This window comes from Photinus pyralis, unplaced genomic scaffold (assembly GCF_008802855.1).
Source record: "Photinus pyralis isolate 1611_PpyrPB1 unplaced genomic scaffold, Ppyr1.3 Ppyr1.4_LG8, whole genome shotgun sequence".
NCBI classification, from domain to species: domain Eukaryota; kingdom Metazoa; phylum Arthropoda; class Insecta; order Coleoptera; family Lampyridae; genus Photinus; species Photinus pyralis.
In genome coordinates, this window is record NW_022170819.1 from 17,485,360 (window position 1) to 17,510,238 (window position 24,879).

The 24,879-nt window shown below is 35.7% G+C and overlaps 3 protein-coding genes across 8 annotated transcripts in view; all 3 read right to left on the bottom strand.

Moving 5' to 3' along the window:
• The window catches only part of LOC116177939 (autism susceptibility gene 2 protein homolog), a 391,669-nt gene that overhangs the window by 290,460 nt on the left and 76,330 nt on the right, over positions 1 to 24,879 (bottom strand). The gene's annotated exons all lie outside the window — the stretch shown is intronic.
• On the bottom strand, positions 3,044 to 6,763 carry LOC116177942 (nose resistant to fluoxetine protein 6-like). 2 transcript variants are annotated; one of them, XM_031497137.1, is made up of 12 exons: positions 6,478 to 6,763; positions 6,260 to 6,423; positions 5,555 to 5,718; positions 5,432 to 5,508; positions 5,189 to 5,379; positions 4,811 to 5,140; positions 3,987 to 4,171; positions 3,812 to 3,938; positions 3,600 to 3,765; positions 3,406 to 3,548; positions 3,237 to 3,351; positions 3,044 to 3,185 (listed from the first exon to the last, which is right to left on the bottom strand). In XM_031497137.1, exons 1-12 carry the CDS (start codon positions 6,674 to 6,676, stop codon positions 3,148 to 3,150), a joined length of 1,899 nt encoding a protein of 632 aa, XP_031352997.1. In that variant the 5' UTR covers positions 6,677 to 6,763; the 3' UTR covers positions 3,044 to 3,147. The 2 variants fall into 2 exon arrangements, with proteins under 2 accessions (XP_031352997.1, XP_031352998.1); XM_031497138.1 differs by having other exon boundaries at positions 6,474 to 6,763.
• LOC116177943 (nose resistant to fluoxetine protein 6-like) lies at positions 18,803 to 24,085 on the bottom strand. Its single transcript, XM_031497139.1, has 12 exons — positions 23,904 to 24,085; positions 23,674 to 23,849; positions 21,487 to 21,656; positions 21,360 to 21,436; positions 21,124 to 21,314; positions 20,746 to 21,075; positions 19,758 to 19,942; positions 19,583 to 19,709; positions 19,369 to 19,534; positions 19,175 to 19,317; positions 19,006 to 19,120; positions 18,803 to 18,946 (listed from the first exon to the last, which is right to left on the bottom strand). The coding sequence occupies exons 1-12, from the start codon at positions 23,923 to 23,925 to the stop codon at positions 18,921 to 18,923; spliced, it is 1,728 nt and encodes a 575-aa protein (XP_031352999.1). The 5' UTR covers positions 23,926 to 24,085; the 3' UTR covers positions 18,803 to 18,920.

Here is a 24,879-nt window from a genome sequence, read left to right on the forward strand (position 1 = left end):
GACGCGAAATTGACGTTTTAACAGGTTTGAATGAGTAGTCTGTTGTAATGGAATATGTACCTAGGTTATCTAGGTTTTATTAAACTAAATTGAACATATCAATGAAATGGCACAACATATTAAATTAACACTTTTATTATGGCCCTTCCCATCGACAAATTTAAAAATTCATGGCAACGATTATTGCGATAATGGTTACCATGGATTTTAAGCTACGCTTGAGCTAAGCGCCGCTTAAATTTGTCGGTGCAAACGGCCATTAGATAATTGTAAATCCAACGATATAGCTATTAATTAAATCTATAAAATAGGCTGAATGTCTCTTTAACAGTTAGGGTAGACAAAGTGATCATCTTAACGGCAATGGTTACGACTGTTAGGAGGATCATTCTACAAGTAACTTTTAGCTGCTTTGTAATGAAGAAATGGAATCCAAGCACAAAATAAAATTAAGTACAGAACACAATACAATGTTGTTTCCTTTGAAACGACGTGATAGCCTAAGCTTACTATTTTAGACGTCGTCCCTACAGAATTTTCAAAAGTTCTATCATGATTTTAAGACTTTTGCTATAAAATACAGTATTGTACTATACACGGCGATAAAGGGAAACTAACCATCACGTAAAAGTTAATTTACTCGATTGTTAAAACATCCCTCTATCATCTTGTATAATAGGTAAATAACTATTAATTGAACTTAATGTTTTACCTATACTGTGAACTGTATCCATTTTTACAATATTCTGAATATTTTATTTTCTATAATAATAATAATAATAATGTTTATTGGACCTATTCAATTTACATTGTTTGTCACGTCAAAATGGTACATGAGATATAAACGAGTATAGATATATATAAATATTTCACACATTAAAAATATCACAGTATGTTAGGAACTACAAGACTAGATTCGCGTGCATTAAGGAGTATTCAAATATTCTACGATACTGTAAAAACAATTTTGCAACACGAGTTTTTTAACATTAATTTTAAATTTAGGCAATGACATTAGTTTTAATTGACTATCCAATTTGTTGTAGAGTTTTACATTCAGTGAGTTTCTGTCGGACACGCATAGCTTAAATTTTGGGGGCAATAACAATTGACAATGGCGAGTGTTGTAATTGTGGATGCTCCTATCTGATACTTCTCCTTTAGAGATTGTTAATTTATGGATATCAACTAATGTGTTATAAATATCTATGCATGGTAATGGCATTATTTTAAAATATTTAAACACATCTCTGCAATGATCTCTATTTCCAATACTGGCAATAATCCGCACAGCTTTTTTTTTAATTCTAAAGACTCTTTCAGAATGAGGAGATCTGCCCCATACAGTTATCCCGTAGCTAATTCTGGAGTGAATGAAAGCGTAGTAGCTTGATATGAGTACATGAACATTTACACATTGTCGTAATTTTAATAACAAATAAATGTTGGAAGATAATGTCGTGCATAATCTATCCACGTGAGTCTCCCAATTGAGTTCATTGTCTAATGTAATACCTAGCAATTTGACCGAGTTTCTGGTACAAATAGATCTGGTGGCGGTAAAATTAATTTTTTGAGTTTTGCTGACGTTATGTTTTAATTTATTGCATTGAAGCCAGTCGTTTATTTGTCTATCAGCAATGGCGATACATTCATTTTGTGTAAGCGTATCTTTGGCCTTACAAAACACAGTGGTATCATCTGCAAATTGCACACATTTACCTGCACTAATTGAGTTTGGTAAATCATTGACATAGAGAAGAAATAAAATTGGACCCAATACGGAGCCTTGTGGGACGCCAAGAGTTACCGCTTCTAGATCGGAATTTTTGTTATTAAAAGAAACGCACTGCATGCGGTCGGTTAAATAAGACTGAAAAAGATCTAGTGGTTTTCCACGTATTCCGTAATAATGCAACTTCTGCAGTAGTATTGAGGGTACCACGCAGTCAAAAGCTTTTGTCAGATCATACAGAAGGGCAGTAGCGTTACAACGATCTTCCAGAGCATCAACAATGAGATCAATAAGTTGAGAAACTGCTAATAGGCAATTTAGTGTAACTTAACTCTCTTCTCTTCATCGACTACTTCTAGGGGAATGGTCCTAGAGTCCTGGAATTTTTTGCAATATAGGTAGCCTATACATTGAAGGCCATAAAGTTTCGCTGTCTTTAAGGCGGGGGGAGGGGGGGCATGAATTATTTCCTGATATGCTGCTTTTGAAAGTAATACGTGTCTAACTTTTACATGCGACAACCAATGGTCTCACATTTTACAAACCCATGCCTTTAGTGGTGCCATTGAAAATGCAAGGGGGGGGAGGAGGGTAAACACAGGTTCATGGTATTCTAATGAAGGTCTCCTCGAAACGAATTGGTTTGTACAAACTATAACTTTCCCGAGCGACTCTTTTTCAAGATCAGGGGTCTCTCTGCCGCCTTTCTTTCTTTCTGGCCCCTTATCAAAATTTAAATGTTTATATGTAAAGAGCCTCCTCCCCATTAAACGTCTACCAGGAAAGTAAGCATCGATAGCATGCTACTACCTTATAACCCAACCATTTACTAAGTTATTACGGTTTATCTGCACAAGAATTGTGCATAATTTATTACTCGCTTGTTGTACATCTGCACTTGTTCCTTTATTGCCTCCTTTTTTTCAGGGAGATTATCGTTATACATTTATGCTAATCGTAGGCCGCCCGTGGTAAATTTTAATTGCCCAAACACAGGCTTTGTTGGCAACAGTAACACTGATGTTTTCATTTATGTATTTTTTATTAAATCAATATTTGTACAGATTCAATGTTAAACTTTATTTGGAACACACATAAATATGTGATCTGTCCTCTAAATACAATGGCCCATATGAATAAAAGGGAGCATAATGCTTATACTTGCAAAATTCAAAGTAAATACTCGTAAGTGCCCCCTCACACTGGGCGACTTAGCAGCGCCGCTTAACCACGGGACGGGACGCAGCGCAGAGCTGCTGAGCAGCCCAGTGGAAAGGGGCACTTACAAGTATTTACTTTGAATTTTGTAAGTATAAGCATATGCTCCCTTTTATTCATATGGTCCATTGTCTATATAAAGTAATATACACTCAATTATTAAGAACGATGATGAACGTTACTCCAAGGCCCCATCAGATGCCTTTTGACTTATCAACATTTTTCATTTGATCTAAAATGAAAAGTTCGCCAATTAAACGGGGGTACACAGGTACCTACTTACTCCTATGACTGCCTAGTATCCTTTTCTCGATGGATATGAGTGGGGATTCACATGTTACAGTTAAAAAAATTGATACTGGAAGTGTAACGACAAAGTTAATTAATACTGTTTCCAGCTGAAAAAATGGAACGTATAGTACTGAAGATTATGTACAAGTCACAAATACTACCAAATAACTTTGTGTTATCACGACAGGCACCTGCATGCTTTCGATTAGTACAATTTGAATTAAAATATGCGATAAGAAGACACTATACGATATCCTTGATAAAAATTTAAATATTTTGTTAGACAAAAACCTGTTTATGATCCCTAGAAAGATGAAAAAGCTTTTGCTGAGCAGTACGCGAGATACCTACTCACCTCCATATCCAAATTGACAGGCGTAAATGATCAACGCAACAGCAAGCGACCATGCAGTTCTTCTAAGAGATTTGGAAATGACCATTAACTCAACACCGTGAAATTGATAAAACATGCAGGCTAGTATTGCACCAACGGCAGCTGTCCAGAGAACTACAACATAGATCTAAACTTAAACTAAATTGGGCCTTATAATTGACTTTTGGACTTGCTTTATTAATATTTATGTTCGACTTTCTGCTACTGTTATTGTAAATGAGGTAGCCCAAAATCATTCCCAGCAACCACGAGCCGGCCACGTTATAAGGCGCCCGATCATGCATCTCCATCACAGTCGAGCTAAAATAAGACGATGAATAAGGATAATATTGAAACCACCTCTCTTACGAATATTGACTTCTATTTCGTGCAAAGAGCAACGTTGGAATAATACTCAAAGCCACGCAGCACATGGCAAGTCCTCCAATTGCGTATAGAGCTAACCTTGGCTTTTTTAGTAAAGACAATAGCAGCAGTGGTGACAGAAGGTAGAGTTGCGTGTCCATCCCAAGGAACCATGACTGTTCTACGCACTGCAGGATTATACCACGTTATTTTTATACTGTCACAAAATGCACAGGTAACTTTAGTATTTTGGAGCATGAAATTTAATCCAACCAAATGGGCTGTTAGGTGTTTTAATATGAATATAAGACACACTGAAGAAGTGATGCCGAAATAAAATTCTAGGGGTACTGACATAAGAATATCACCTTTTTTTTAAATGAACGCCATATTGAATATCTCCGCGATCAAAGAATTTAACACTTTTGTTCTTAAATTCCTGGAAAACTTACACAGGAAATTTGGTGAAATTCGGATTACTTTTATTGCCGGATTAAAAAATTCGGAAGGATTTTTTTTAATTTTTAAAAACTAACGAAGATTGATTAAGATTAAACATAAGTCAATGTTTTGAACTGGAATCTGGGAGTAGCGTAGGGTTATCCTTCGTGAGGACTGCCGCATTGTCTGTGCAATGTTCTGCGATAGTTTAGGGGTTCGAGCGTCGTTAGGTATTCGTTCTAGGGAAACCTGAACGCCCAGCGTTGCTTTCAGTGCGAATCAAATTCCTATTTACACGTCAAAGCGTCATTAAAGAAAACAACATTTGCGCTCTTACTTGGGTTTTCTTTTGAAATTTTAACAAGTTACTACTTTTGGGCACTTACTATGTGACTGTCAAAGTTTTGAATATACAACAACGTTTTCCACCATTTTGTCTCACATGAGGCAGATAACCGTTCAACGATTTCGGGCCACAACGGCCCGGATCCCATGTACTTCAATAAGAAGACGTAAACAAGAATAATGACACCCAGTGTTGGTGTCAATCTAACATATCTGTGAACGTAAAACGCCAATAGATTGAACTTCCCAAACCTGGCAGTTTTTCTCATGAAAACATAAGACAATGTCAATCCGCTTAACAAAAAGAAAGTATTGACCGAAGTTTCGGCTCCTGTGGCAATTATACCCCTTGTAATATGAGTAGCGAAAAACTAAAATAAGAACAATACAATTTGGAAACCTTTAGTATAAGAACTTACTTCTTTCTTGATGTTATTCCTAAATGGAAAGTCACCAGCATTCAAATGATGATGCACCACAATGATCCATATCATCGTTAATACTCGCATTCCATGTAAACAAGCGATCTCAGTTTCGTCTGTGGTTACATCAAAAAGTCTCTTGGCGTTTGTATACCAAGAAAAGGAAACCAGTAACCAATGCAAAGGCTCTAAAATGATTACGAATAGTTATGAACGTTGCAACTTTTTTTAGTTACTAACCTTTATTCATGTGTTGAATTACTATATCATAAATCGTGGAGAATATGACCCATAAAATCCAGAGCGCAAAAAAGGTTCTGCAAGAATTCAGTGTTTTCAACATTATATAGGCATCTCACATACAAAATAATTTTGCTTCCGGCGTCTAATTGGAAGTGATCTTTTGTAGTTTGACAAGAATCCTCCGATATGCTGCTTATTTCCTGATAATAGCTCTCAACTTCCTTTGCAGTGCATGTACTGGGTATGCAGATACCAATGCGGATTTCGTCAAAGCCAGATGAACTCTAAAAGCTTATGGCTATCAACTGATGTGTTTATTTGCATTTAATCGTATATAATAGCAGTCAAATCCAAATGCTAGAGGCAATTCGTGTAACAATTGACAAATGACCTATTTCGACGACACCGTTTAGGCACATTTTTGTACTCATATTAGTGGCGTATATGCCAAACTGCCGCTTTTAAACGTAAAAAATTCAAAATTCGTCATTTTGCGTGTTTTTTTTTCTTTCTGGCCTGTTGTCGAAACTGACCCTAATATGAATACGAAAGTCTGCCCAAACGCGGCCGTCGTGTGTACTAGATGTTATTCTACCCGTAAGTACCCAAAACGGCGTGCCTTGGGGGCTCGAAATAACAGAAAAACGGCAATTTCGGCTGTAATCTTAAGGGCTTAAATGCCAAAATCGGGTCTGGCCACCGGGCGCATCGTTTTCAGCGGGGACGAATAAAGAACCGCGCTTAGACATGACTTAGAGAATTATTCATATTAGTTACGCAAGCAGACTAATTTAAGGATCATAAACAGCGTCATGCGATACCTACGACAGTCAATTCCCAATTCGGACGAAGTTTACCAATGCAGTACTTTCCGGAAATTACAGTTTCTGGTGGACCTTCGGCGATATTTATACACTGGTCGAAAGATCCCAGTGCGTAAGAGTTGGCGTTCATTTTCGCCGTTGGATACTTTCCTGACGCGTCGTACACTAAAAACCGCAAATGAAAATTGCCACTGAACTTGGCACTATGTACTTACTTACTTTCTAGTGCCCATCGCTTCATATGTATGAGATCCGTGACATACTTTGATAGCTGTTGCGAACAATTTTTGGAGAAACCTTCGAAAGTTAGTCTACTTAGTTGAGGGGAAAAGTCGAACGCTTTCAGTTTTTCTCTTGGAACAAGGGCTTCCACCAGATATAGATATAATAGGCAGGCAAAAACACGTGAAGTTTGCATTGCGATGTCAAATCGATCTGAAAAGTATTATCAAATCGCATGTAATGTGGGTATCTTTATCAATTTGAAAGTGTCAATACCTTGAAATGATTTGGATAAGTGTTTACCAATAATTAATGTACCCACCATGAATTTTGTACTCGTTATAGTAATAGTGGGACAGTATGTAATCGTACGAAACACACTTGAACCGTTTTAGGATAAAGGCATTATCTAATTGATAAAAATATAGAGACAGTCAAAAGTATGGACTGGAGAATTACGTGGGAAGTAGTTAACGTCCAAGCTCTCCTTTGATATGTTTTTTAAATGACTTAAGAGTGAGGCTTACTCATAATCCAGGCCGACATGATCGTAAAAACCCTTTGACCGTAGGAGTAAAGCGATGAAGTCACTTGTCCCGTATGGGAGAACGGTAACGCGGTTCTACATTTACAGATTCCCTAACCTTTTTAAGTACTAATGATATCACAGAGTCTGCTAATTGACTGACATATCTTATAAAACCTTGGACTTCCATTTTCTGCCCAAATTAATTTAAAAAAAAAGAGGCGCATATAATATCATTTTTTTACCCAAAATAGTCCTGAAACCTTCATTTTCATGCCTACTTTCTGTCAGGAGATTTTAGTTTCCATGACAGAGGCAGAGCAGATCACTTTACCGGCCGCACCGTCACTTGGTGTTGTTTTCATAGGTACATGAAAGTAAAGATATCTTCCAATTAATTCTTTGGTGGCATTTTATCATTGTATTTATTAACGTTTATAAATACAATGATGTTATTCATTGTTTGTGATGTTATGACGACATAAATTATATAGTATTCATTAAAAAAAGAGGACAGCATCAAAATCAGACCACCATCTGAACCTGAACTTGAAGTGCAGTGAATAATCATAAAAACAAATTATTGTATTACAGTAAATGTCGAAATTTTACTAATGCACCTTAATTTATCTTTTTTTTTTAAGTTACTATTTGTTGTTATATTGAAGGTTTAACTTTATTCTGAACACACATGCCATTATAATTTATAAATGTTCCTATCTACTGAGTAACTTAACCTTCTCTATAATACACTAAACTTTATTAATGATATCAGTCCAATTCTGTAACTAACAAGTTTGCAATATTGCTAACTATAGCAAGATTGCTCACACAAAATTCTAGCAATATTATGAACAATAATAACAAATTTGTCATTCTCTAACTACCAACTTGAGCAATATTGCTAATATTCCTACACTTCGTCAAATTGCTAGGTACGAACTAATCAGAACTTAGTGACAGAGTGTTGTCACTGGGCCTAAAATTAGACGCATTAGCACTTACCACCTAAATTCACAACTGTCTAAACTTTTTAATTGTAAGGTTAGGTATATTTTTGATTTAAGTTTAACCGATTAGGCGCGCTGTGCTTTAAAAGTGACATGCGACTTGTAATTTGTATTTGCTCGCCATGGAAAATACAGATACCAAACAGCGTGGCGCTAGAACAACATAGGAGCAACATTCCATAATTAGAAAACAAGTAAAAAAGTTTTCGCCCTAAGGCGATTAACTTTAGAGCATTTTCCATGCATTGATCAGTAGTTCCTAAAAGGTAACTGAATGGACATAATGCGGATGCGCAGTGTAATTGTTACGATTCTTCTTGGTTCAGGTGCCCAATGCGATTATATTTCCTAGAAGCATCTGTTATTAAAATTTCTCTATAAATAAGAAATAAGAAATTTGGCAGTTGGCCAGTTTGCGCATGCGCACATCTGATGTTTACAGTATGCGATATGCTTATCTTTATTAGAGACAGCTATGTTTAAAATTTCAAAAAAAATTGGCTGCAATAGCGCACCCAACTTCTTTGGAAAATGCGCAAAAATGCCATGTTAGTTCATGAAAGAACTGCTCCAAACAAACGATATTAAAAACTATATGAATTATGGGAAGAATTGAATCTTCAACAGCGTTTAAAAATTCGTATTTAAACCGAGATTTAAACCATCCACCTGCCATATTTGAACGGGTGAAATACACTTGCTAAGACTTAACAACGGCACTTTACCTATTGCTAGGGTCAAGCAATTGAATTGTTAAAATGTTAGGCAACATTGCTAAGTTTGTCAGTACAGAATACCACTTTTAACAAATATTGCTTATCTAGCAATTACCTTCACTATTAGCAAGTTGCTAAGGTTATTTTAAGTTACAGAATTGGACTGATTGTCTACAATGTAATATACACTGTGATTAATAAGATCGTTGTCCAATGGCCACATCAGATGGTTTTTAACTCATCAGTATTTTTCATTTGACCTAAAATTGACCAATTAAATGGACGTAACTAAATCGCATAGGTACCTGCTTACTACCAGGACCGCTTAGTATCCTTTTCTCGATGGATATGAGTGGGGATTCACATGTTATTGTTAAAAAAATTGATACTGCAAATGTAATGGCAAAGTTAATCCATACTGTTTCCAGCTGAAATAGTAAAACATAGTACTGAGAATTATTACGAGTTACATATGTTACCAAATAACTTTCTGTTAAAACGATTGGCACCTGCATGCCTTCGATTAGCATGACTTGAATTAAAACATGCGATAAGAAGACACTATACGATATCCTTGATAAAAATTTAAATTTTTTGCTAGACAAAAACCTGTTTACTATCCCTTGAAAGATGAAAAAACTTTTGATGAGCAGTATACGAGCTACCTACTTACCCCCATATCCAAATTGGCAAGCATAAACAATCCACGCAACAGCAAGCGACCATGCAGTTCCTCTAAGGGTTTTTGAAATGGCCCTTAACACAGCATCGTTAAATTGATAAAACATGCAGGCTAGTATCACAGCAACGGCAGCCGTCCAGATAACTACAACGTAGATCTAAACTTAAACTAAATTAGGCCTCATAATTGGTTGTCGAACTTGCTTTGTTAATGATTATGCTCGCTTTCGCGTTATTGCCACTGTATATGAGGTAGCCCAAAATAATTCCAAGCATCCACGGACTGGCCACATTATAAGGTGCCCAACTATGCAACTGTTTAATAGTCCAGCTAAAATAAGACGATATATGAATTCGGATAATATCGAAATTATTTCTCTTACGAATATTGGCTTTCATTTCGTATAAAGAGCAACGTTGGGACAATACTCAAAGTGAAGCAGCACATAGCAAGACCTCCAATTCCGTATAGGGCTAACCTTGGCTTTTTAATTAAAGCCAATAGCAGAGGAGGTGACAGAAGGTAGAGTTGCGTGTCCATCCCAAGAAACCATGTCTGCTCTACGCACTACAAGATTACAACGCGTTATTTTTACGGACTATCACAAAATGGGTGTCTTCGCAGGGGTACCATTGGCATTATTGAAGATGGAATTTAGGCCAACCAAATGGTTTACGCCTCGGTTTACAAAATTTAAACGCGTCCGTTAATTATAATATTAATAACTACAGAATTAAAGAGAATGTGTTCAAAGATTTTTTGAACTTTACATTATACCTATATATTAATTTTTTGATCAAGTAGATATAATTCAACAATAAATAAAAACATTTTCACTCTGCTCATTGATCTATCGGTAGGCTACGACTCATTCTACAGATATATACAGTTTCTAGTCGCTCTATTTGCTGTCGGGGTTATCATTTCGTCCTTTCTCTCAGTCTTCTGTTTGTCTTTAATGCTCTCCTGTCGATCGTATTGGAATTTCAGTCTTGTCTTTGGAGGGATGCTTGTTTTGGCAAGCTGGTCTATATGCCTTTTCAAGCTGTAACCAAGATCTAATTTAATTTGATGTCCTTATCGATGCTTTTCCAAGAGTAGTATTTTCTCGCAATTGCTGCATTTTTACGATACTTATATGGGTATGATGTACTTCCTTTAGTAGTTATTTTCTGGTATCACGGATCGAATTGTGCTCGTAAAAAGATTTCTGCTACCGATTTACCACACTCACATTGAAATTATTTACATATTTCCGTAGCTTTGCAATGTATTATGTGATAGAATCGCTGTCAGTTTGATAATACAATTAATACAAATTGTATTAATTCACGTTCGTTTGCCACCATCTTTTTGACGCAGGGCCTGATGATGGGCAATAAATGCCAAGCCCGAAATCGATCGCCATTAAAGAAACTGTAATAATACAATTTGCCTGTTTCTTCTTATTACTTACCTGTAAACCTTTAATTTTCATTAAAATTTTTGCATGGGAAAATCGTGGATTTATTGGATCTTAAAGTTTTACCCCATTTGTGAGCAACGAACCTTCTCATCATGCGAAGGTAATAATTCTAAGTCATTTGTGTCGATACAAGCTAAATGGCAATATTGCAATGAACCTCATTTCTTAAATTAATATAAGTGTTAATAAAAAAAAACAGAAAATTTACGACCTGCACATCCTAAGGAATCTTCAGTTTTAATTGCTTCTCATCCTTCTGAAACGCATATTTCAATTGTGGTAATCCTTCTTAAGGTAAAACGCATTTTTGCAAAGCCATAATTGATTCCGGTTCCCAATAAAACTTTATTTGCGATGACTTGTGTAACAAGCTAGGATTAACCACCCAAAAAATTAAGATTGCTGTTTCAGGCATTAGTAATATGTTCATTTTCAATTCAATCAGTTCATTCTGATTTTTCTCTTCATTTATTATACTCAGTTGTTCACTTCCTAGCTACCCTATAGACACCTCTTCACATTCAATTCCTCCAAATATAAGATTAGCTGATCCAAGTTTCAAACCATCTAAAATAGATATTTTCATTGCTTTTTCCATATTCTGGGAACTTCTTTCAGTAGGTCAAATTCGATTAGATCCATGTAAACCTATCCTTCAAAAAAGGAAATTTGGCTGGATTGTATCAGGTCCTCCTACCTACTCTTTCTAATAATTTTATTCATTACAATTTTGCAATGACTATCCTAATCTATCGAGATTCTGGGAATTAGAAGAATGTACAAATTCAACTTCTTCATTATCTCATCTCATGAGGAACATTTTATATCAACATTTAAAATAAATTCTGAAGGTCACCACTCCTCTTAAGGATTCTTCTAATAAACTTGCAGATACCAAGCAATCCTCTATCAAACGGTGAGACAAGTCTTAAATCAGATTGCTTCAGTTTTTCTTCAATTGAGTGGCATGGAAGAAAGAACATTTGATAGTACCACTCTTTGAGAAGGCGCTATGTATTTTCTGGCAGCCACGAAAATTTCGTTTACGGTTTTTCAAGCGATAAAGTCATCTACCACTTTTTTAAATTGAAAAATGCGAAAGGGGCGCTAAGGAATGTGAATTATAAGTTTTTTTCAAAAATTAACTAGATTAAGCCATCCCCCCAAATATTAACTACTTACTATGTCATCGTCAAAGTTTTGAATATATAGCAAAGTTTTCCACCATTTTATCTCACATGAGGCAGATAACCGTTCAACGATTTCGGGCCACAACGGCCCGGATCCCATGTACTTCAATAAGAAGACGTAAACAAGAATAATGACCCCCAGTGTTGGTGTCAATCTAACATATCTGTGAACGTAAAACGCCAATAGATTGAACTTCCCAACCTTGGCAGTTTTTCTCATGAAAACATAGGACAATGTCAATCCGCTTAACAAAAAGAAAGTATTGACTGAAGTTTCGGCTCCCGTGGCAATTATACCCCTTGTAATATGAGTAGCGAAAAACTAAAATAAGAACATTACAATTTGGAAACCTTTAGTATAAGAACTTACTTCTTTCTTGATGTTATTCCTAAATGGAAAGTCACCAGCATTCAAATGATGATGCACCACAATGATCCATATCATCGTTAATACTCGAATTCCGTGTAAACAAGCGATCTCATTTTCGTCTGTGGTTATATCAAAAAGTTTCTTGGCGTTTGTGTAACAGGAAAAGGAAACCAATAACCAGTGCGAGGGCTCTAAAATGATTACTAATAGTTATGAACGTTGCAACTTTTTTTAGATACTTACCTTGATTCATATGTTGAATTACTATATCATAAATCGTGGAGAATAAGACCCATAAAATCCACAGCGCAAACCAGGTTCTGCAAAAATTAATTGTTTTTAATATTATTCGCATATAGGCACCCCACATACAAAACAATTTTGGTTCCGACCTCTAATTGGAACTGGTCCTTTTTAGTTTGACAAGAATCCTCCGATATGCTTACCCTTTCGTTATTCATATATCTTTCGACTTCATTTGCTGTACAGGTACTTGGTATGCATATACCCATGCGTATTCGCTCATAGCCAGATGGATTCTAAAAGCCTAGTGCTATCAAATGTGCATATTTACATTTACAAAATAAGTTTCTTCAAAACTTAGCTTTTCCACTCGTTAGCATCAGTTGAGACCCAGCACATTTACTCCCCATTCATTGCTTTGCTTTTTATCGGGCGAAGTGCCTAATCGGTATACCAATTTCTGACACATTTTTTCTATTATTTTATTGTATTATTTTAGAGGACGAATGGAATACCTAAAGGTAGGGTATATAGTAGGGTGGGCCGAAAAAACTCATTTTTTTATTTCGAAGTTTTAATAGCGCGGAAAAGTTGCGACTTATATAGATAAAAGAAGAAAAAATATTTTTTTTTTAAATTGGTTAACATCTTCCGGTTGTGCGGAGGCCCTAAAGTTTGACAAAAACTTAATTTTTGCAATAGTTTTTTTTAAGTTTTTGTCAAACTTTAGAGCCTCTGCACGACCAGAAGATGATAACCGATTTTGAAAAAGAAGAGCTTGACGTGTAATTTTTGGTTATTGCATAGGTACTCATTAACAATTACGAATGAGTCAGTCATTAAGAAAATAATGACAACGATACGGTTGCCTTTACTAAAAGCATCAAAGAAAAATCGCCATAAATAAGCAAGTTGGTATTGCGCAGTTTGTGCAAGAGCACAATAATCATCAAAGTTATTCTTGACTCAAGTGCCAGATCTATAAGCTACGGAATTCAAAATGAACGAAATAAATGTATGGCTAACTGTAGCAGTTAGGGTATCGGGCGAACGGACAGAAGAACGGACAAACGGACGGACTGACAGAGAAAGTGGCTGCAATATCACAGCCAACTTTGTTGGAAAATGCGCTAAACAGCTTTTCACGACGATTAATGCGAAAAACAATGTGATAGGGCACCTTGACACGTAATACGAAGAAGGTCGCGATGTAATTTAAATGCGTCAATTCTACTGATCTTTACCATCCGCCCGTTAGTAAGGGAGGTGCTGAATTGGAGTAAAAAATGGTATCATAATGTTTATGTTTACCCAAAACGTTAATAACCCTTTCATACATCAAAAAATACGGCAATTTGTAAGAATTAATTATTCAATCAGTAAGGCACCTACCAGCTCATCACCCAGATAAGATTTAAGAAGACAGTACTTTCCGGAAATGACAGTGTCTGGTGGACCATCAGCGATATTTATGCATTGGTCGAAAGATCCCAGTGCGAAATAGTTGCCGTCTATTATCGCAGTTGGATACTTTCCCGTTGCGTCATACACTAAAACCGGATATGATTATTACCATTGGACAAGGAACTAAGAAGGCACTTACTTTCTACAGCCCATGACTTCATATCTAACAGGTCCGTGACATATTTAGATAGCTGTTGCGAACAATTTTCGGAGAAATCTTCGAACGGCAGTCTGCTTAGTTGAGAGGAAAAATCGAACACTCCCAGTTTTTCTGTTGGAACAAGGGCTTCCACAAAATATAGATATAATAGGCAGGCAAAAACACGTGAAGTTTGCATTGCGTTGTCAAAACGTTCTGAAAAATATTATCAAATCGCGTGTAGTTGAAATGTATTTATATCAATCTGATAGTGTCAATACCTTGAAACTAAGTGTTTGGATTTCGTTTCTGGCGGACACTGTGGAATCCGTTAATTGCTCATTGTATAAAAAAACATGTTATGATTTTGATTTTATTGATTTATTGATAATAGCAAGAAATACTAATATATTACCCACCATAAATTTTGTACTGGGGCAATATGTAACTATACGAAAAACACTTAAAGTGTTTTAGGATAAAGGCCCCATCTAATTCTAATTGATAGAAATCAATCGCGTCATTGCGTTTTGTATTTGCCTTGCCTCAAATTGCTGTAATTTTGTCCACCTATAAAATGACCTGCCAACATTTTCATAAAAAAAATTGTTTTTCGGTCAGTAAACATTTTTTTACATGTAATGTATTTTGTCCTTATCCTTACAGATACGTGAAATGGCCTCGTAGTAATATTCTCAAGAAAAACTTTACTGTTTATTGTGAGAAATTAACTAAAACAGGGAATAAAGATAGGAATTTGTATTTTCTCCACATGAAACTAAATGCTGGACATACTGTAAGCAAAACATAGTAAGAAAATAGTATATTAAGATACAAGTGTATAATCAAGTCTTTAAAGCACGCGCAACGAGTTTAAGGGCACGACGCAAAGCGGAGTGCCTTTAACGTTGCAAGTGCTTTAAAGACCAATTATACACGTGTATCTTATAGTATTTTTTATTATACCTGCAGTATAATTTAAAAATAGGAAATACAATGAAGTCATATTGACGTTATACTCGAATACATGTCTATTTAAGTGGGCTGGGTGTTCGTAATTTCACGATTGCCATGGAAATGTCACTTGACGTTTGCTTATAAAAATCATCGTCTTTGTGAATTAAACGATTTCCGTTGAAAAAGATAATACACCGTCCATTTAATCGGTTGTTGTAAAATCTAAACAAACGTTGGTAGGTGTAAAATCCAGTCCAGTAAAGCCTATTATAAAGAATATGAAAAGTTGTTTCCATTGATGAATAGGAAGTTACTTACGAATACAGTGTTAAATGCATGGATAATGTTGGTATATATGAAGGAAATGTCAAAGGTATTTAAATCTTCTATATTTTGGTGCATTCATTCAAAATTTCAAAGCAATACTGCGATTAAAAAGTGGAACAGATTTGGAAGCATACCCTAAATTAAGCGCGTTTGTGAAAGATTCAACCAAAGGATAGGTACAAAAGTCAAAGAAATGTTCTGCATTTACAGAAAGCGACCTAAGAGGATTTTTTACACAGCCGTCTATAATTACAAGCCATGCTGAGAAGTTTGGCAACGTTGTTCGAAAGTCAATCGGTGGGCCGATGTAAGTTTTAATGGCATTTTCCTCTCCCCTGTGTTTCGCCTTAGCGGTTTTAATATAGAAGAAAGATACTTAGGCAGCTTACAATTGTGCGTATATATTATTTATTTACAAAAATGGATAATAACATTTTTATTTGACTTTAAAATTCGGAATGCTGTAAATTGGTAACTGCATCATAATGTGTTTTCCATCGAGATCTCCGAAATTGGTGAACTTCTGTCGAAACAGGTCGAGGTGAAGCACACGCTTGAGCACTTAATTTCGGTAAAAGGACAGTAAATCGCTGCGCATCAGCGAGGTTTTATCAACGACCAGGTATGATTCGAAATGGCAGACTTTAAGCCAGCCGCTACTCCAGTGGGTGTAGGTACGAAGCTTTTAAAGAGGGGAGCACTGTAGACTTCAAATTCCCGTACCATGAACTCTTGGGAATAAGTTGAAAGGTTCCCTTCAGAAAATCGATTTGACATGTCCGTGCTAGAATACCTGAAATACAAACTAATTGTATTTTTTCACGATAAACACTTACCGTACTTACGTACCACGTAGTGTGTAGGTCATATTTGAGCTTGTACAGGTACTTTGAACAAATACAAGTGCTTGTAAAGGGTCCAGTAACCAGTAGCCTGCTTTAGAGGTTATGACAACAAATCGATATATTTCGTTTAGCAACTTACCTGAATAATAACTTCTGTTCATTCCGTACGGAGTAACACAAATTGTCGCAATCTCGCTCTGTTAAAACAGATAAATTGGAATATTACACCCAAAACACATATAAAATACACCCAAAATCTGTCAAGTTGAATTAGGAAATCGGCCTACCATGCAGTGTTGCTATAATTCTCAGCATGGCTTGTAATTATAGACGGCTGTGATTTTTTATTTCAGCCTTAGATGACAGTTTCAAAAGTCATACTTGAAGTATCGTTACTTAGCAACTCAGGTAGCAACTTTAAAGCACGTGTGTTTTAAAGGCCTTTTTTCGCACGCATTTGAGTGTTTAAAACGGAGATTGTGATTCAGGTATAATAAAAACGTCTATTTCTTCTCCAACACAGAGAATACATGCTTTTTTTGTTGTCTAAAACGTATGAAATGCTCCGTATAATTTTTCATTTCCTCCTTTAATTGAAAAATGTTCGCCTGTACCTCAGAGGTAAACTGTACTAAGTCCATTTTTCCCCAAAAATTGCTTTTTTGTACTAAGCAACATAAGTTTTGTTGTTCTACACAAAATATATGGATTTAGTATTGTTTGATGATAAACAGAGTTAGCGAATTTTAAACAGTACTAAGTCGCAGTAACATTACGAGGTAAACTGTAATAAGTGGACTTAGTATCAATAGTTGTATTGTTTTGATGGACTTAGTACATTATAAAGAATATGTTTCAGGTTTTTTAGCGCATTTTTTAAGAATAACAAAATGTGCTATTGTTTGCGTTTTGTCAGTCTGTCCGTCCGTCCCACTTCTGCCGTTTCGAACTACTTCTAGAGTCCAGGAATTTTTGCAGTAGGTAGCCATATACCTTGAAGGTGTTTCAAATGGCCATCAAATTTCGCTGTCTTAACCCCCCCCCCCCCCCCCCCATCAATTATTTCTTGAGATGAGAGTGGAACTGGTTTTATCCTTCATGGTACCCTAATGAGAGGTCTCAACGAAAGGAATTAATTTCTATCAACCATAGTCCTCCTCCTCGACTTCTTATCGTGTTTGGATATTCCCTTATATCTCCAGGACGGATTATCGGAAGAGGGGACTCACAAAGGGCGATTGGAACATCTGCAAGAAATATATCCATTGGTGATGTCAAAACTTTAAGAGCGAATATCTCGAAAACGGTTTGTCGGAGGAACGTACTCTCATAAGAAAATCTGCAAAATGGAGTCTCGGAGAATTTTGAATGTATGTCAGGCGGTGTTTAAATGTTTGTGTGTAAAGAGCCTCCTCCCCTTATAACCCAACCATTCACTAAGCTATATCGGTTAAACAAAAATGCGCTTTATCTGCACAAGGGTTGTGCACAATTTACACTTGTTTATTTATTATAATTATAATATCCCATTTATGGCTGTCATTTTTCAATTTAAGTGTCTTATTAAAAATCTGCTTTAATCCTCAAAAAATTTATACTTGTTTCTTATTGTTTATGGAGGAAATTTTCTAAAAAATGATGACCATTTCTTTCTTACAACGACGAAGAAGATGAATAGTTGAACAGTATTTTAATTTCAATAAAATTATTGAATTATAAGCTGTTTATCAAAGAAATAGATTTTTTTTTCTAATCTGAGTTGTGATTTCATACAGGAAAAAAATCTCCACGCCCTGTACATGATGAAACATGCTTGCTTCCCCTTTTCGAGCAGAAATGTATTAAAATTGGTTTACACATAACAATAATAAGTCCATCATTCCAAACAATTCATAAAAGGTAAACAGTACTAAGTCACGTAAAACAAAAATTTTTGATAAAATTTCAAAAATTCGATCGTACATATGTAAACTTACTAGTTATAAGTAACATGGTTCTTCATGATGAAAGTAATCAAATGTATAGGTTAATAAGGTCAAATTATTCCTTTGTGCTTCTTATAATGTGGTTTTCTGTAAACTTTTGAATTTGTGACTTAGTATACTTTACCTCTCAGGTACAGCAATGTTTTCTAGCCTCTTTCAAAGTCCAGCGATGGGTCAACGGGTGGCAGGTAAATAATACCAACAAAGCTGTATTAATTTCACAGGATTTGTGAATATGTGAACAGTATAGTATAGAGTACAATATCATGAGCGCCACCTGAACTGAGTGAGGTATGGGTTAAGTGCAGTGAACAATAATATAAAAAACTGCAGTTGTAAAATCCACCAATTTTACTAATTACTAATTAAATTATTTATTTTATTAAATTAATATTTGTATCGATACAATGTTAAAATTTACTTGAATTACACATATATTACAATGTCTAACTGTTTGTCTTTAATGTTAGTGATATTAATAAGGACGGTTAACGTTATCCAAAAGCCACAACAGACGTTTTTTAACTCGCCGAATTTTTGATTTGATCTAAAATGCAGAATTAACCAATTAAGGGAGATAAGTAATTCGCATAGGTAAGTACTTACTTCTAGGACTGCTTAGTATCCTTTTCTCGATGGATATGAGTGGGGATTCACATGTTACTGTTAAAAGAATTGATACTGGAAGTGTTATGGCAAAGTTAGTCAGTAGTATTTCCAGCTGAAATAATGAAACGTATAGCATTGATAATTATGTACGAGTCACATGTACTACCAAATAGCTTTGCGATATAACGACAGGCATCTGCATGCCTTCGATTACCACGACTTGAATTAAAAGATGCGATAAGAAGACACTATACGATATCCTAGATAAAAATTTAAATATTTTGCTGGACAAAAACCTGTTTACTATCCCTTAAAAAGTGAAAAAACTTTTGATGAGCAGTATGCGAGCTACCTACTCACCACCATATCCAAATTGACAAGCATAAACGATGCACGCCACAGCAACCGCCCATGCAGTTCGTCTAAGCGGTTTTGCAATAGCCACTAACGCAGTATCGTTAAATCGATAAAACATGCAAGCTAGTATCACAGCAACGGCAGTCGTCCAGATAACTACAACATAGATCTAAACTTAAAGTAAATTATGCCTTATAATAAAATTCTTCGAACTTGCTTTATTAATATTTGTGTCCGCCTTTCTGTTACTGTTACTGTATATGAGGTAGCCCAAAATAATTCCAAGCAACCACGGACCAGCCACGTTATAAGGGGCCCAATCATGTATCTGCCTAATAGTCGGGCTAAAATATGTCGATGAATTAGGGTGATATCGAAACTACTTCTCTTACGAATATTGACTTCTAGCTCGTATAAAGAGCAGCGTTGGAATAATACTCAAAGCCACGCAGCACATAGCAAGACCTCCAATTACGTATAGAGCTAATCTTGGCTTTTTTAGTAAGGGCAATAGTAACAGTGGTGACAGAAAGTAGAGTTGCGTGTCCATCCCAAGAAACCATGTCTGCTCTACGCACTACAAGATTATAACACGTTATTTTTACAAACTAGCACTTTGCACGGGTAACGTTGGTATTACTAAAGAGGAACCCAACCAAAGGAGTAGTTGTGTATATTTGATATTCCATCTAGAAAATTGAAAACTGGCTATTGATTAATTAATGGGAGCAGTATATTGCATTTGTCATTTAACCAGCTATTGCAAAATATGAATATAAGACAAATTTAACGATGTTGAAATAAAATTCAAGCTGGAGTTTCTGGCATAAGGATATACCTATCACGTTTTTCATAAAATAAACCCGAACAAAGAGTTTATAATTCCAATGTCGAATTGAAGCTGAGCTGAGCATAGTAAAACAAAATAGAGGAGGGTGGAAACCTTGGTGGAAACTTTAGTGTGAGTTCTGTGAACGAAATACTACCCCTCGTTGTTTCAATAACGAACATTTTGGAATTTCTAACCCAACAATGTAATAAGGGTGCTTCTTTTCGTTCGGGCAACCCTTATTTAGCAGGACCCCAGCCCAGGTAGCCCAAGAAACAAATTTTGTTGGATTTTTTACACTTTAAGGTACCTATCCGATATTAGCGGCCGAGATTCGACAGTACCACCGTGCTCACGTGGCACTGCTCACTGCCTGAGGGTGGCGTTCATTGAATTTACTGTGACCTTCGATTCTCAAGGTCTGTAATGAAAGAGGTCGGCTTCCAGACCTTTGGGTTAATTTCCTTATGCAAATTATACCGAGTAAGGAATGCCCATTATAAGTATTTGCAAACATTCCCTGGGTAAGTGATCCCATCAAACGTACTTACTATGTATTTGTCACTGTTTTGAATATACAGTAAGGTTTTCCACCAATTTGTCTCACATGGGGCAGACACTCGTCGAGCGAGTTCGGGCCACAGCGGCCCGGATCCCATGTACTTCAATAAGAAGACATAAACAAGAACAATGACACCCAGTGTCGGTGTTAATCTAACATATCTGTGAGCGTAAAACGCCAATAGATTGAACTTCCCAAGCTTGCCTGTTTTTCTCATGAAAACATAGGACAATGTCAATCCGCTTAACAAAAAGAAAGTATTGACCGAAGTTTCGGCTCCTGTGGCAATTATACCGCTTGTAATATGAGCAGCGTAAAACTAAAATATAAACAATAGAACTTGGAAAGCTTTAGTACTAGAACTTACATCTTCTTTGTAGTTACTTCTTTCCGGAAAATTAGAAACACTCAAATAATGATGCACTAAAATGATCCATATCATCGTTAATACTCGCAATCCATGTAAACAAGTGATCTCAGTTGCGTCTGTGGTTATATCAAAAAGTCTCTTGGTGTTTGTGTAACAGGAAAAGGAAACTAACAACCAATGCGACGGCTCTAAAATAATTATGAATGTGAATGCAACTTATTTTAGTTACTAACCCTTGTTCAAGTGTTGAATTACTATATCATAAGCAGTTGAGAATATTATCCATAAAATCCACAGCGCAAAAAAGGTTCTGCAAGAAAAAATTGTATTCCACATTATTCGTATAGGCACTACACATACAAAACAACTTTGGTTCCGACGTCGAATTGGAAATGATCTTTTTTTGTTTGGCAAGAAAGCTCCGATACCCTTTCCAGTCCACTATTTGCATAATAGCTTTCAAATTCTTTTGCTGTGCATGTACTTGGTATGCAGTAACCAATAACGGTATCATCCAATTGAGATGTAGCCTAAAAGCTTATAGTGCTGACAACTGTTCGTATTAACATTTAATCGTATACATATAATAGCAGAGCTGGGCAGAATACTTTCAAAAAGTATTTGAATACTGAATAGTAAATACTTTACACAAATCAAAGGTATTTGAATACTAAATACTTTTACGTCCAGCACAAGCGAATACTAGATACAGATACATTGAAAAGTATTCAAATACTTAAAAAAATAAGTATTCAAATACTTTAGAATGTATTCGAATACTTTCAAAAGTATTCGGTAATACTTTCAAAGGTATTCGAATACTATAAAAAGTATTCGAATACTTTGAAAAGTATTTCATTATCTTACTTTGAAAAGTATTCGAATACTTGTCACGTACTCAAATACATTAAAAATTTAAAATAGTACAATAGATAAAAGGCTTAATACCCTTATAGAATGTGGCCTGTAGAATCCATAATTTCAAATAATTCCAAGATTGGGCTACTAGATCAAAAGTTACTGCCCTTTGAATTTTTTTTCGAAATTTGTTTTTTGTCCATAACTTTTTATTGAGAGGTCTAATCGAAAACGTACGAATTGTTTTGGATTCTACGCACCAAAATTAATAAGAAAAAGTGTTTTCCCGAGAAATTTTGGTGTAGTCGATTTTTGGTAATGAAGGAAGGTTATACACTGCCTTTTTTTGAGGCCCGCAAAAAAAATTGTCTCAGTTCGACCCGGAAAAACATTTTCTTATAGAATTTGGCCCGTAGAATCCATAATTTCAAACAGTTCCAAGATTGGGCTACTAGATCAAAAACTACAGCTCTTTGAATTTTTTTGGAAATTGGTTTCTAGTCTATAACTTTTGATTGAGAAGTCTGATCGAAAAAGTACGAATTGTTTTGGATTCTACGCACCAAAATTAATAAGACAATACTATGCGAAGTATTCAAATACTTTGCGAAGGATTCGAATACTAAATATCTGTGACTATTCAATTCATCTAACATTTGTCACATTTCAACCAGTGAAATGTCTCGATTTCAAATTGCTGCGCCAATGGAAACGAATTATAGTGATAATTGCACGTGTGGTATTTCAGCGATAATTTCACGTGTGGTATTTCAGCGACAATTCAATGCGATTATTCAATGACATTTGTCAAACTTCCACCAGTGAAATGACGCGAAATTTTGTCGTATTAATCGGAACATTCTTCTTAGTTTGTTAATCAATTTCGACAACCGACTTATCACCACATCTTTTAATTTAATCACTCATAACGAATTAGCTTGGAGCACAAAAGTTCGAATAGAATCAATAGCAAAATGAAAAGCAACTTCCATAATTTATTTTGACGTTTATTGTTGTCATGGAAATACATTCGCGTGGGTAATTATGCTTAATTTTTCTTTTGATTCATTGAATAGTCCTCCGAATACCATTCGTAGTCGAAGTATTTGTAGATTACTTTTGAGCTGCTGCTCCACTCACGCTAGTTACGCTTTGTAATACCACTCGCGCAAGCGCTCGTGGTATTAATCAGCGTAACTAGCATTCGTGACAGCACCTCAAAAATATTCGACAATACTTCGACTACTTATGGTATTATATATGAAAATATTTGAGTTACAAATTCAAATACTGCTTCCATAAAAGTATTTAATTACAAAGTATTTTAATAATTTAAAGGATTTGAATACTAAAAAGTATTTACAAAATCGAATACTGCCCAGCTCTGTATAATAGGTGTGTCTGTATTAATTCTTCAGACGAAGTTTAACTGTAATAATGAACATATAACAAAAAGAAGAAATTCTGAATATGTAACAGAATTCTGTTGTTGTGTGGATGGACAAGTTGTGTGGTGGGGTTGCAAAACGAGATGGTGGATTAATGCATTTATTATTTTCTTAATAATGAAGTGATTTGATTGTCGATTGCTTAAAAAATTATTTGCTTTTTGCTGAAATCATCGACAGTTAATGCTTGTGTTTCTTATATCATAAAATATGACCAAACGCGGCAATTTTTAGTGCTTACAGTTTTCGTCTCCAAAGTCATCTCCCAACGTGGAGTAACTCTGCCAAGGCAGTACTTTCCGGAAATTTCTGTTCCTGGTGGACCTTCAGCGATATTTATACACTGGTCCAATGATCCCAGTGCGAAAGAGTTGCCGTCTAGTGTCGCCGGTGGATATTTTCCCGACGCGTCATACACTAAAACCGTAGATATTATGATAATTGACACTGGATAGGGCACTAAGTACTTACTTTCTACTGCCCATCGCTTCATCTCCAAGAGATCCGTGACATACTTGGATAGCTGTTGCGAACAATTTTTGGAGAAACCTTCGAAAGTGAGTGTACTTAGTTGAGAGGAGAAATCGAACGCTTGCAGTTTTTCTCTTGGAACAAGGGCTTCCACAAGATACAGATATAATAGACAAGCAAAAACGCGCGAAGTATGCATTGCGATCGTTCTGAAAAAAATATCGATACACATAGTACTTGTGGTATTTTTATCATTTCGATAGTGTCAACACCTTGAAACGATTGAAGTGTTTACCGATTTTGTTTCGGGCGAACACTGTAAAATTCGTCAATTTGAAGACACATCTTTTGAATTTACTTTCATTCATTCAATAATTAAGATTAATATTTACTAATAATTTATTCAATTACCTATACTATGTCCTTGTTATACGAAAAACACCTGAACCATTTTACGCTTTAACTAGATTCGGCGTGATCATTTTTAATATTTTTAATAGTTTCTACAATTGCTCGTAATTTTATTTCGTGATTATAGAATTTACTTTTATTTTGTTAGGTTGTAAGGGCTACAAACGACCTTTTCAAGGTTGTGATCCAAGAAATCAACGGAAGCTACTAGATTATCTTTCCCTTGAAAACTTCAATAGTAGCAAACAAGATAAACAGCGGCCCCGAGTCTCGGGGGAGGGTTGCTAAGAGTCTCGTAGTTTACAAGGAAGTATTCTCTGAAAATAGCCCCTTGGAACGTCAAAAGTCTACTACAACCAGGAGAATAATTAGTCAATGCCGTACAATAAATGGAACGTATGAGCATCAACATACTCGGTCTAAGTGAAACTAAATGGCTTCGAATAAATGACTAGCACGTATTCTGTTCCGGAGGAAAAGTGAACACCAAGCGGACGTAGGTTGTCACTTTCGTTATCCACAAACAACTGACCAACAAATATAGTCACCAGTTTTACCCTATATT

Bases quoted from the DNA above. Each gene is read 5' to 3' on its own strand.
- LOC116177943 (XM_031497139.1), bottom strand. From the start codon at position 23,925: ATGAAGCGATGGGCAGTAGAAA. The intron at 21,437-21,486 runs GTATGTGTAGTG...TTTTTCTTGCAG, and splicing joins GTCGGAACCAAAGTTGTTTT to AACCTTTTTTGCGCTGTGGA. The intron at 21,076-21,123 runs GTAAGTTCTAGT...TTTATATTTTAG, and splicing joins GAAGTAACTACAAAGAAGAT to TTTTACGCTGCTCATATTAC.
- LOC116177942 (XM_031497137.1), bottom strand. From the start codon at position 6,676: ATGCAAACTTCACGTGTTTTTGCCTGCCTATTATATCTATATCTGGTG. The intron at 3,766-3,811 runs GCAAGTCCAAAA...GTTTAAGTTTAG, and splicing joins CGAACATAAATATTAATAAA to ATCTATGTTGTAGTTCTCTG. The intron at 3,549-3,599 runs GTGAGTAGGTAT...TCATCTTTCTAG, and splicing joins CTGTCAATTTGGATATGGAG to GGATCATAAACAGGTTTTTG.